Source organism: Nerophis ophidion, linkage group LG18 (genome assembly GCF_033978795.1).
Source record: "Nerophis ophidion isolate RoL-2023_Sa linkage group LG18, RoL_Noph_v1.0, whole genome shotgun sequence".
In the NCBI taxonomy this organism is placed as follows: domain Eukaryota; kingdom Metazoa; phylum Chordata; class Actinopteri; order Syngnathiformes; family Syngnathidae; genus Nerophis; species Nerophis ophidion.
Genome location: NC_084628.1, coordinates 20,961,291 through 20,974,856, shown reverse-complemented (window position 1 = coordinate 20,974,856; position 13,566 = coordinate 20,961,291). Strand labels below are relative to the sequence as shown.

The following is a 13,566-nucleotide window of genomic DNA, read 5'->3' as shown; positions in this document are numbered from 1 at the left end:
TCAACTCGTCAAGTTGTAAAAAAAAATAATAATAAATAAATAAAAAGGAACTCCGTAGCACCGAAAGTCCGCAACGATAAACGTGTTTATGACAGATAAGACTACACAAATACACCCATCCTAACAAGTATATGATAAATGTAGACAACTTTTCCTTTTCTTTTACTTTCATACTGCAAAAGTGATTGGATGTTTACTGAGGGCTGAGGGGTGTGTGTCTGCTGCGCAACCTGTGGAATGTTGAATACACGCACAGCGGAGGGAGGGATGAGAGGGGAGCCGACACTACTATATCGTGTGTGTCCCTTTTTCGGTGGATTTTTCCGCTAGTGCAGATCATTTTGTCAACTTGTAATGTCATCATTTTGTGAGTTTATTCAAATTTGCTTTCTCAAATTTAGATTTGAGGGGGCAATACATTTATTTAAGGGGGCTCTGCCCCCTCTTGCCCCTGCGTAGAGCCGGCCATGCTGGACAAGTCGCCACCTCATTGCAGGGCCAACACAGATAGACAGACAACATTCACACTCACATTAACACACTAGGGCCAATTTAGTTTGCCAATCAACCTATCCCCAGGTGCATGTTTTTGGAGGTGGGAGGAAGCCGGAGTACCCGGAGGGAACCCACGCATTCACGGGGAGAATATGCAATCTCCACACAGAAAGATCCCGAGCCCGGGATTGAACCCAGGACTACTGGACCTTCTTATTGTGAGGCAGACGCACTAACCCCTCTATCACCAAGCTGCCCATATATATATATACATATATACATATATATATATATATATATATATATATATACAAATATACTGTATATATATATATACACAAATATACTGTGTATATATATATATATATATATATATATATATATGGCTGTAAAAAATAAATGTGTTAACTCGTGATTAATAGTAAAAAAAAAAAAAAGGCATTCATGTACACACTGATTAATCATGCACTTTATTTCGACTGCATAAGCTCTTTTACGGTCAAAATTGTGTGCAGAGATTTAGACTGGTCTGCTCACAGGCAAATTCAACTCCAAACTATATCCTGAAAGAGCTTCAGATAAAACGGTTAGCAAGTTTTGTGCAAATGACGTGCATTAAAGTTAAATGTTCCTGGATGACATTCTGACAACAAAATTGCATTTGTGTACAAATATTGCAGTCTCGTCTTCACAGTGATTAGCCCTGATAAACCCAAATTCCAAAATGTGATCAACATGATTTAAAAAAAAATAAAATAATCATTACGTTTACAAATAAACAATACAATTTATATTCATATTTTTTTTACTGGATTACTTTTGAGAAAAGAAAGTAAAAACTGATAGGCGCCAGCGCCCCCCGCGACCCCGAAAGGGAATAAGCGGTAGAAAATGGATGGATGGATATTCTAGGAAATGTATCAAAAGATGACAGCACACCAGTTTATTTCATTCAATTTATTGTATAAAAGAACAAAGTACAAAATTTGAGTATAAACTTTACAACAGTAAAAAAAACAACTGCACGTCAACGGGCTGCTAACAAGAAGACGAACGCGACAAAGTGACGTGATCAAGCCAAACAGCAAAATGTACAAAGTGGTCACGTCCTTCCCAAATGCACAAACAGTAAAAAAAAGGAGCGGTGAACATGCTGCTGAAGAACCAAAACAAGAAAGCAAAGTGCACGTTAACCCGACGCTTTTGAATTAGCGACACAATCTGAGTTCAATGTGCACAGCAGGAATGTCCAGAACAAATAAATTAAACAAACAAAAAAAAGAAGCTACAAACAGGCTACCGTACAAAATAAATTAAAGTTTTGTTCCAAACTACAAAACAATCACTGAACTGACTTTATACTGTTTTTAAAACATTGTGAAATACTTTTCAGGAATTATATCATGTCTTTTTTTTTTCTTCAACTTAGCCAATACCACTAAAAAAAATCCACTGGATTTATTTTTCTCTCTCATCTCCAAAGCCGTTGATGAATATTCCAGAAATGATCTGAATGATCGTCCGAAAAAATATTTACACGCCAACAAACAGGTGTGTCACAAAGGCACGTGTCGTACGACAAAAGGAAACTTTCATGTGGATGAACAAAGACAACAGGCTCGTAACCAAGGTAACCGACAAGTTTGGACCGCTTTATCTTCCACAAACAAAAATGGTCCGCTTTCACAGTCGAGGGGGGCGGTGGGGGGAAGCACACAGGCGGGTAGAGTCGGCTGAGGTCTGAACCAGCAGACGGCTCGGCGCGTTTTGAAAAAAAGAAGCGCCAGGTCGAGGTGGCGGCCGGCGAGCTACGTCAGCCTGTAGAGGGCGCTGAGGGTCCTTGCCGCCAGGTTGAGGAAACCTCGGTAGGCGTCAATCCAGTCCTGCCAGTGGGGGGCGGCGGCCGCGTGCTGCGGACACAATTATTACAGTCAGTTAGCCTAAGATAACTAGCATGAGTAAAAGAGACGAGAAGGGCAAAATCCAAAACAGGTTGGTGTGTTGTTTACAGGCAGACGCACAGGTTTGCTAAATATAGGAGAGGGTGGGGCCCCCATGTGCACGTGAGCTTCAGACCGTCTAGCATACACACACTGCATGTCTGATGATGACAGCCAGATGACGTCATCTTTGTTTTTGTGCCTAAAGTGTGTGTGTTTGTGTGCGTGTGTATGAGGAAAGAAGGGGAGGGGGGGTGGGTCTGCAGCCAAGTCCTCACGCGATCCAGTGCAAGGAGGGGAGGGGAAGCAGGGAGATAAGAAAGTAGTCCAAAGACAGCAGAGGAGATAATAATAATAATAATAATAATAATAATAATAATAATAATAATAATGATAATAATTAAGTTCAGCTTAGACAAAATAGCGACCGTGTTCCTATTTACTGGTGAGTAAAAGTAGGCTGTGGCACATTTTGGAAGGGAAAACTCTTTTTTTTTTTAGGTTAGTGGCTGGAGTTAAAACTGGAAAACTTCAGACTGAAGACATTGTATGAGCATTTGTGAGTTTTTTTTTGCCATCAGATCCGACCCAATTGACAATAAATTGTAGAAGTGAAAATGTTTTATAGCAAGTAAACACCTTTTTATAAAAATTGTCTTAATACATGTAGAATTTGCTGGGATCGTTGCAAATCAAATGATGTAATAAATGTGTAGTATTGAATGCGACATTCCATTTTTTTCACCAAATAAAAGTATAAAACTACTTTTGGATCCCATTAAAACTTCCTATATCAGACTTACCCCCTAAGTTTGTAAACAATAACAAAAATCACCCAAAAATTATTTTGTAATAATAACAAGAAAAGGAAAAATAAATAAATAAATAAAATCGATCTAACCACCTTTGTATCGTTTATGTACCGATACTAGTATCGATAGTGTCGACATCTGGATCAATTTATTTTACATTAAAGCTTAAGCAGTAAGCTTCTTGTGTCTTGCTGCTCGGTGTGTGCACAGCATGCTTCGCCATTCCTTTTTCTTCTAGCCTTCCAGTGATAACGATAGTTGGAAGAAAGTTAGTTTATTTTCCTCCCTGGTGGGGAGGATTAGTATTCTAGAAGCTTCACACTGTGGATAAATGACACAGTTCCAGTAAAGATCGGTAGGTCATCAGCGGATCAGTTAAAGAGGAACTACACTTTTTTGGGGGGCAGGAGAATTTTGCCTATCTTTCATAATCCTTATGAGGGACAAGAACACTTTTGTATTTATTTTTTTGCATTCTAATTTGTAATAAATCGGCTTGTGCTAGGTGGGTAACAATGTAATCCATTCTGCCTCTTAATCGCTGTAAAAAAAAAACACCCAAAAAACGACAACAATACTTTATTTACATTTAGTGACCTGAATATTAAAGTATTAGCGATATTGTTATATAAGGGCTAATGCACGCAATCTATTTTTAGCTGCGCTCAAAGAAGTTAACTAGTTTATGCAGCTATATCGACATGCTGAGCTGCTGCATCGCCTCCAAGATGTTAGTTAATCCAGATTATAAATCATGCCTCTCACCTGGACAGTAGGAGGTTGTGGACATAAACCGAAAAGTTGGTCAACTTTGACATCCAACTTAGACCCGCAGATGACGAGAAAGACACGAAAAGACGCTTGTTTGAACTACTTTTTTTTTTTTAACCCTTCGTGAGGATTTGGATTCATTCTTCATCTAAACAGGAGGATATAAACATGCCATCAGTAGGCCTCCCAATGAGAGCAGACATTGTACAGTAAGTGATTGTTTTATTATGTTTGTCATTTGCTTAAATTGAGCAAAATAGGTAAATATTACATGTTATTATGACTGTGCCTGTTATTACATGACATATGTACTTACAGCGTGTACTGTTTATGGAGGTGTATGGATGTTTTTAGGTGTGCTTGTCTCACAAAGGATTGTAAATGATAGGCAAAATAAAAATAAAAAAGGCAAATATTGGCTATTTTTGGATCCAACCCTAGTCCCCACTGCCAATGGAGGTGCGTTATTACCTACAAAAAGTGTCATGCTTCAGGTTGAACGTGATGCTTAGCTTGCTAAAGTGCAACACACACCTACTATAGATTAGCGGGAACTGTGACGAGTGGCTAACTTAACTTGATGTGACCATAGCACTTTATAAAGCTGTTTTGACGGCCACAGTTTGACCCTGGAAAAGACCATTTCTACTCACATTAGGGTGTCCCAGACTAGATTATATTCCTCATGAACTCCGGTTCAGTTTTGTATTGATTTTGTCGTTGCTAAAAGTAACTGATAGGCACCACTTTCTGGCAGCCTGTTGTTTGGCTAGCAAAGCACATTGGCAGGGTTGCGTGATATCGATAGAGGTGGGTAGAGTAGCCAGAAATTGTACTCAAGAGTACTGTTACTTTAAAGATTTATTACTCAAGTAAAAGTAAGGAGTAGTCACCCAAATATTTACTTGAGTAAAAGTAAAAAGTATGTTGTGAAAAAACTACTCAAGTACTGAGTAACTGATGAGTAACCTGTTCGTTTAATGATTACGGCAACAAATAATGCACAAAAACATAAAAATAGCAATGAGCAAATTCAGAGCCAGGAATATCTCTTAAGCAACTAAAACAATATTATATATTAAATAATAATACATAAAAATAAAAAAAATTAAGGCAAATTGAGCCACAATAACTTAACAGCACCATAGGCTCAGTAGGCATTCATTGATTAATTGATTGAAACTTTTATTAGTAGATTGCACAGTACAGTACATATTCCGTACAATTGACCACTAAATGTAACACCCCAATATGTTTTTCAACGTTAATCAATTACTTAATAAATGACCAAGTCGAGGTGATCTACCTCATATATACATAAACATACACACATCATACACACATATATATACATACACACATGTCATATATATATATATATATATATATATATATATATATATATATATATATATATATATATATATATATATATATATATATATATATATATATATATATATATATATATATATATATATATATATATATATATATATATATATACATACCTTTATATATACAGTATATAATTTATATTTATTTATTTTGCCGTTTTTGTTCACATGTTAAAGGTGTTTTAATGAATATACATGCATGTTTAACATATAGATTCCTATCTTTCATGAAGACAAGAATATAAGTTGGTGTATTACCTGATTCTGATGACTTGCATTGATTGGAATCAGACAGTATAGTGCTGATAACGTCACGGTTTTCAAATGGAGGAGAAAAAAAGTTGCTCCTTCCTGTCTAATACATCATGAAAGTCGTTGGTTTTTGGCATCTTATTTGTCCAGCTTCCATATTCATTTTTATACACTTTACAAGAAATACATTGGCGGCAAACTCCGTAGCTTGCTAGTTTGTTTGCGCTGGCTTTCGGAGACTCTTATTTTGTGCGATGGAGCGGCACTTTTATTGTGAAGACAGGAACTGTGCGATCAGTCTTTAGGCTTTTGACGGGAAGTACGGTTGAAATAAAAAGTGTCTTTTTTCCTTTACACTTTTGATTGATTGGTTGATTGATTGAAACTTTTATTATTAGATTGCACAGTACAGTACATATTCCGTACAGTTGACCACTAAATGGTAACACCCCAATAAGTTTTTCAACATGTCGGGTTCTACGTGTGACGGTCACGTGACCACCTGGCTCTGTTTGATTGGTCCAACGTCACCAGTGACTGCATGTGATTGGTGAAACGCCAGCATGCGTAGTTCCTACTTTGAATGCGTGTCTGACAAAAACAAAACAAACAAAGCGTGCATTAACAGATCGATAAAAAAAAAAAGTAGCGAGTAGCGAACTGATTGCAGATAAATGGAGCGGAGTAAAAGTAGCGTTTCTTCTCTATAAATATACTCAAGTAAAAGTAAAAGTATGTTGCATAAAAACTACTCTTAGAAGTACAATTTATCCCAAAAGTTACTCAAGTAGATGTAACGGAGTAAATGTAGCGCGTTACTACCCACCTCTGGATATCGACGATATCAATCTGGACGGCGATAGAGCTTTAAATATTATCGTCATATAACGATAATGCATGTTGATGACACAGCTGTGTCCCAAAAATCTGACAAGAGACAAGCGAATGACTGGCTCTTCGACACGGTGTAGCGTCCTTGCTACAAATAGCGAAACTAAATAACGAATCCTCGCCTCCATGGCGGACAATAAACTACGTTTCTTACAAGTAGCATTATTACTGGAGGGCTAAAGGACAGGGAATAGCGCTAAGCTCGAGCTCTTCAATGTAAACAATGGTAGGCAAATCGATATAAATATGTACAGTATTGATACTACAGTGATTATATCTTAATTTTTTATCATCAAAAAATCGTTTTTTTGTTGCCTTTGTTTTCAGAAAATAAAAAAAAAACAGCAGTGTTTTTTGCTTTTGTTTAACTATTTTGCACTGTTGACTTCATTATACAAGTTGCACGTGATAAAAGAGAAAAAGGACGTCATTTGAATATTTAACTGATATGCTAAATCGCCATCCTGTGTTTTGTCTGATTATGAATGTGTTTAAAAATGGAATCATTCAATAATTTTTAAAATTTGAAACATTCTCATTTGTACGACCGACACTGCTCCTGTATCTACATGGTATTGGATGTATACCCAAATTTGTAGTATCACCCAAAACTAATGTCAAGTATCCAAACAACAGAAGAATAAGTGATTATTACATTTTAATGGACACGTTACAAAAGAAAGTAATCAGATATTAACAGTAAATTAATAGGTAGATTAATAATCTTTTGGAGAAAATAATATAACTGGAAATTAGGCAATATGTTATTGCATATGTCAGGGGCCAAATAAGGAGCATTTGTGACCTGTTTTGAAATGGTTCTAATATCATTTATTTGCCAAATAACATATTGTGATTATACATTGTGAGATCACAAAAGGCTAAAATATATATTGCGTTAGACTTTAGGCCATAACATCCATCCTTACACAGTGGTATGGTGGATAAAGGGGCAGAGCTACAGTCGACAGTGCAGTGTATTGATTGGCCGATTCCGGATTTAAGAAAAATATCTTTCATCGTCATCCATGCAATAACGTCACACACACAGTCCCGAACAGAACCTTACCGCTCGCAGCACGGAGGCATTGAAGTCGTCTCCAATGGTCCTCAACTGCTCGCCCACAGAGATCACGTCCAGCTGAGGCGCCGGTAGCAGATCCCCAAACTCCTGCTCGTCCCGAGGCAGCAGGTCCAGCAGGCGTCCGCGTCTGCAGAACGCACGGCGATGCCGCCGTTCGTCTGTGAGGACCAACGGACAGAGGGTCACGAACCAGGAAGTGATCCGAAGAGTGAGGAGAGACACAACTAGCGGAATGAACACAGTTGTTTTCTTCTTTGGGGATTTATCACTTAATCTTCTTAATAAGTCTACTTTTGTGTGCGTGCGTGCGCGAGCCTCAGCATCACTATTAAAAAAAGTGGTCATGTGACGTTTTCTCCCTCGAGTCCACCATAAACCAGAGGTGTCCAAAGTACGGCTCGCAGCTCATTTTGGAACGGCCCGCGGCACAAAATACTAATAAAAAAAAAAGTGGAATAAAAGAGCAAACAGGTGACAGGTAATGAGAAAAAGTTTCAATCTAGACTCTCATAACAGACTGCTTTTTTCTTTTAAATTGTCATTGCTCAAAAAAATAATGAATAAAAATCAATGTTGTTATGAATTATTGACCTATTCAAGGATCCAGTTACTTCACATTAAAGATTACTACTTTGAAATAAGTTTTGGGGAAAATATTGCATATTTTGTGCATTTGCCAGATAAAAACAGTTTTCTATGGCATGAAAAACAGACAAAAACATTACAAGTAACTTAAAATTCACAGATAACTCTAATGTTGATCCAGAAATTTAAGCGTTGAAAGTAAAAAAATAAAATAAAATAATGTATAACTTAATAACTCTCGGATCCTAGATAATGTGTGAGATTTTTTTTTACGCTGTCATTGCTAAAAAAAAAAAGATGAATCAAAATCAATGTTATGAATTATTGACCTGTTCAAGGCTAAATTACGGTACTTCACATCAAACATTCCATTTTGAAATCGTTCAAGGGGAAAATTTTGCATTCACAATATTTAAAAAAACCCCGAAAAGATAAAAAATCTAGACCAGTGGTTCTCAAACATTTTTCACCGAGTACCACCTCAGTAAAGACTTGGCTCTACAAGTACCACCATAATGACCGGCATCAATTACAGTAGCGTAGGAGGCCTAAGTAGTCAATAAAAAGAGTTATAAAAAAATGTATATTAAACAAGTATATTTATCATTTTTGGCTCAGTTCCAATGTAGGACAATAAAATACTGTACTTTATTCAAGTCATTCTTTGGCATACCACTAGATGGAACCAAAGTACCACTAGTGGTACACATACCACAGTTTGAGAATCCCCGATGTAGAGATTTAAACATTGAGGGTAAAAAAAATTTATTATCAATCAATCAAAGTTCATTTATATAGCCCTAAATCACTAGTGTCTCAAAGGGCTGCACAAACCACAACACAAACCACTACGACATCCTCGGTAGGCCCACATAAGGGCAAGGAAAACTCACATTATAGGACTTATTTCTATGACTGAGACCCTTTCGGGTCCCCGGTACCAAACTTAAGGGGAGCCCTAAAAGGTAAAACAATGTATATATTGTATTGGTTTTTCCATCCATCCATCCATTTTCTACCGCTTATTCCCTTTTGGGGTCGCGGGGGGGTCTATCTCAGCTACAATCGGGCGGAAGGCAGTGTACACCCTGGAAGGGTCGCCACCTCATCACAGGGCCAACACAGATAGACAGACAACATTCACACTCACATTCACACACTAGGGCCAATTTAGTGTTGCCAATCAACCTATCCCCAGGTGCATGTCTTTGGAGGTGGGAGGAAGCCGGAATACCCAGAGGGAACCCAAGCATTCACGGGGAGAACATACAAACTCCACACAGAAAGATCCCGAGCCTGGGATTGAACCCAGGACTGCAGGACCTTCGTATTGTGAGGCAGACGCACTAACCCCTCTGCCACCGTGAAGCCCAGTATTGGTTTTTGCACATAAAAAATATCAAAAAAGGCCGACTGCATGCTTTTATGTTTTTAAGTATGCGGCCCTCAGCGGCAAAAGTTTGGACACCCTTCCATAGACGGCCAGTACAAGTGTCCGGTTGCCGCGGAAGAGGTCGTCCTTGGCAACAGGTGGCTTTGCAGGGGAGGATTAGAAGCCATCTACCCCCCACCCCAAAAAAGTGACTAGACAGAGTGCTGAAAAACAACAAACACATGGGAAAGGCCTGGCTTGTTGCCAAGGTAACTCAGGGACGGCTCACTGTCTCGCCCTGATTGGCAAGCGGGGCAAGGCGCTGTGCACTGATTGGACAGAGGGGGGCGGAGCGGGCATCCGGATTGGCTGGAAAAACTTTATTTATCTCTCCTATTTCCGATTGGTTAACTGCCATGTGTTATTTTTTCCCTGTTAGATGTCTATTTATACATTTATTTATTAGTTTTTTTGGATTTTATCATGCATTTGATCTTGTAACAGGAATATTAACGGCACTATTTTTGTCATAGAGGCAGTGGCAGGAAGTGCAGCTAGTAGAGGACATGTCTGAACATGTCTGCCTGCTGACCCTCAGCAGTGGGAGGGAGGAGGAAGAGGAGGCTTCATTATTTCCTCCTCTTACAACTTTACTCTATTTACTCACGTTTCCATTTATCATGACTTGAAGCTGCAAAGTGTTCAATAACTACATTTTACTTGATGACATTTGCTTGCTTAAAGAAAAGCTTGTCACATTATTTAGCCTTATTTACATCACTATGGGTGGTCAGGCATTTTTTTTAAATGACACTTTACCAAATAAACAAAGCAATAAACTGTAAAAAAACAAACACTTTTTGTCTTTTATAATATTATAGATTGTTTTTTCATTTCCTGATACATTTTTTTTACAAAAAATAACAAGCACCAAAATAACTTTAAGATGCAAGGTATTGTCACCATTTAATTACTAAATTGTATTTGATTATATTTGCTTGCTTGAATAAGAGCTTGTCAAATTATTTTGCCTTGTGCCGCTAAAAGCTATCTTGCAAATAATATATATATATTTTATTAATCCAACTATTAATATAAAATATAAAAAAATTAAAAAGCAATACATTAACTGTGACATTATGGAGGCCTTAAAGGGACACTATATGATTATAATGTCCCTTATAGTATAATATATGTAATTATATATTTTGTTTCTCATTTGGCGATACTTTTTTATATATATATATATATATATATATATATATATATATATATATATATATATATATATATATATATATATATATATATATATATATATATATATATATATATATATATATGGTTTAGAAACAAATAAAAATCAAGCACCCAAAAAACTTTAAGCTGCAAAAAAGCTTAAAGCACCATTTAATTGGACATTTTCTTGCTTGAATAAGAGCTTGTCACATTATTTAGCCTTATACTGCGAAAGGCTGTCAGGCAAAAAAATTATTACATTTTAACAAATAAGAAAACAAATAACTGAAAAAAACACTGGTTGTCTTTTATAGTCATATCAAAATGTTTTTTCTGCTTTCCTGATCCTTTAATATATTCTGAATAAAGTCAACAAAAACAAGCACCATAAAAAATGTAAGTGCAAAGCGTTCAATAAGTAAATTTTATTTGATGACATATGCTTGCTTAAATAAGAGCTTGTCACGTTATTTAGCCTTATGCCGCTAAGGGCTGGCATAAATAAATACACTTAAAAATATCACATTTACAAAAATAAAATAGCTATAAATTAACTGTGAAAAAATCAGTTATTGTCTTATGTAGTCATATTTTTTTCCCGCCTTGCTAATACTTTTTTAAATATATTTTTTTGTACTGTTAAAAAAATAAAAAAATAATCAAGCACAAAAAAAATTGAAAGCATGTGTTGTTTTTATCGCCACACTTTGCTGCCCAAACCGGTTGGAGCACTCTTTGACGTCATCCCACGTCATCAAGGCGACCTCCCGTCCACCGCTACATTCCAGCATCAACTGTCGACTCTTCCTCACTGCATTAGGAGGACGAACAGAAGCGTAACTTTTACCAAATTGACCGAAATGCAGCACACACAGTTGGAACGTGACACCGATACAAATAAAGTCTGATGGACAGTGATCTGAACTTTTTTTTTCTCTTTTTTTCAGTGCTCTTGCCCTGCAAACATGCAGGAGAGAGACTGCGTCTGCGAATCAAAATGCAGATTTTTACTTAAAATTTTTTTAGGATTTCTCTATGCTTTATGCCACGATCTTTAACGCTCCGGTCCAGAAAACCACACCAAGAAAACCGAGACGACCTCTTTGATTAAAATGTATGCACAGTGCGCAGCGGACGTGAGAATGTTTTTGCTTTGCTCTATCATTTGTTAGCCTTGCACCTATCGGTTATATTTACAGTTCATCGTTAATATTTCTTTACACTGAAGAAAGAGAGCACAGTCTACCAAATGAAATTCCTAAAGGTGATTCTAAGCACTAACCAGATTTAACCAAAGTAGCATCACCTAGTCTACCTGGGGCAACAAAGACGCGTTCTGATTGGTCGGTGAGATGTCAATGCACCTCTTTTGTTCTGCCAGTGACTCACACATCATATGAGGACTAACATTTCAGGTGTGATGGGTTTTCAAAAAAAAGAAAAAAAAAGCACTTCATCTTACCCGACCGCGCGGCTCTGCTCACTGGTGGCGAGGCAACCAACTGCTCCGATGACGTCTGAAGAACAGGGCCGCTGGGACTGCCAGGGTGGTGCATGCTCGACCAAGCAGGGAAGGAGCCAGGGAGCTCCACGCGGTGGCAGGAGCCGTGCTGGTATTGTGGCAAAGGGCCGCCGGCAGCGCCTGTGGCAGCTTCGCAGACACTCTCCATGGTCTCTGCACGCGCCATCTCAGTGGAAAAACCTAGAAGACCCTGGATATGCACAAACAAATGTGTATCACTAACAATGTCACAAGTACTGATGAGGAGTCAAATGGCAATAACACACACTGCATTTCATTCTGTCAAGAATAGTATTGTTTTAATAATGCAAATATACACACATATATTTTAGACATTGAATATTTAAAGAAGAATGTAATATAAAAGATTGTTTAAAAAATATATACCGGTATATTTCTTTCATGCTGACCCAAATTCTACCATTGGCCGGCAGGAGGCAGCAATGAGCCATCGAAGACGTCACTCTCGTGTTTGTAAACAAACCCCCGGCAGGGCGCATGGACTATTTTACTAAGATTTTAATTTTAGTCGAGTTAACATAATCTTTCAGTGATTATTAAGAGTACAAACAAGCGTTTATCTTGCCTGGAAGTGAAAATATTTGCATGCTAATGCAAAAAAAAAAAAAAAATGATTCGTGTTAGGTAGCATAAAAAATAATTTTTTAAACGATTAACGAGAATCATAATAGCATTACTTTATTTTAATGTGACTTACTGCGAGCGTGTTGGGATGAGTGCTGAGTGGTTCTGCCCGATGGAGAACGGCGGCAACCGGTGGACATCAGAGGCGCTCCAATGTGCCGAAAAGTGTCAAGCAGTCGACCAAAAGTGTCATTTCACGTCAAATGGCCCAGCTAAGATTGTCTCGACGACTGTTTCCTGGCTTGTTCTTTCCAAATTAGTCCATCTGCGCTAGCTACCTACCGACGCTTACGCCATATTACCTTCTACGCGGATTGCCTCCGCGTTAGTTACTGTTTTCTCTGCGGAGAAGAGGGCAGGGGGTTTATATAGCTTTCTAAAAGACCGGAAAAGTAATGTTTACATCCGGTTTAGACTTTCAAAGGAAGAGTCCAAACTGAAACGATAGTTTGATGCGCAAAACAAACACATTACGTTCTAATATTAATTTATATTGAATTATACTATCTTATATTATTATTTTCTATTGTGATTACTACGACGAAATGCATTGGATAAAGA

The 13,566-nt window shown here is 37.6% G+C and overlaps 1 protein-coding gene across 2 annotated transcripts; it reads right to left on the bottom strand.

Annotated features, from left to right (window-relative positions):
* Positions 1 to 1,437: 1,437 nt before the first annotated feature.
* LOC133536890 (uncharacterized) lies at positions 1,438 to 13,360 on the bottom strand. Of its 2 annotated transcripts, XM_061877563.1 has the most exons (5): positions 13,079 to 13,360; positions 12,301 to 12,550; positions 11,545 to 11,649; positions 7,628 to 7,800; positions 1,438 to 2,405 (listed from the first exon to the last, which is right to left on the bottom strand). In XM_061877563.1, the coding sequence occupies exons 2-5, from the start codon at positions 12,524 to 12,526 to the stop codon at positions 2,304 to 2,306; spliced, it is 606 nt and encodes a 201-aa protein (XP_061733547.1). In that variant the 5' UTR covers positions 12,527 to 12,550; positions 13,079 to 13,360; the 3' UTR covers positions 1,438 to 2,303. The 2 variants fall into 2 exon arrangements, with proteins under 2 accessions (XP_061733547.1, XP_061733548.1); XM_061877564.1 differs by lacking the exon at positions 11,545 to 11,649 and having other exon boundaries at positions 13,079 to 13,359.
* Between the last annotated feature and the right edge of the window lie 206 nt (positions 13,361 to 13,566).

Excerpts from the sequence above, each read along its gene's own strand:
- LOC133536890 (XM_061877563.1), bottom strand. The coding sequence starts at position 12,526 with ATGGCGCGTGCAGAGACCATGGAGAGTGTCTGCGAAGCTGCCACAGGC. Across the intron at positions 11,650-12,300 it reads GAGCAGAGCCGCGCGGTCGG|TGAGGAAGAGTCGACAGTTG; the intron begins GTAAGATGAAGT and ends CTCCTAATGCAG. Across the intron at positions 7,801-11,544 it reads CAACCGGTTTGGGCAGCAAA|ACGAACGGCGGCATCGCCGT; the intron begins GTGTGGCGATAA and ends TGGTCCTCACAG.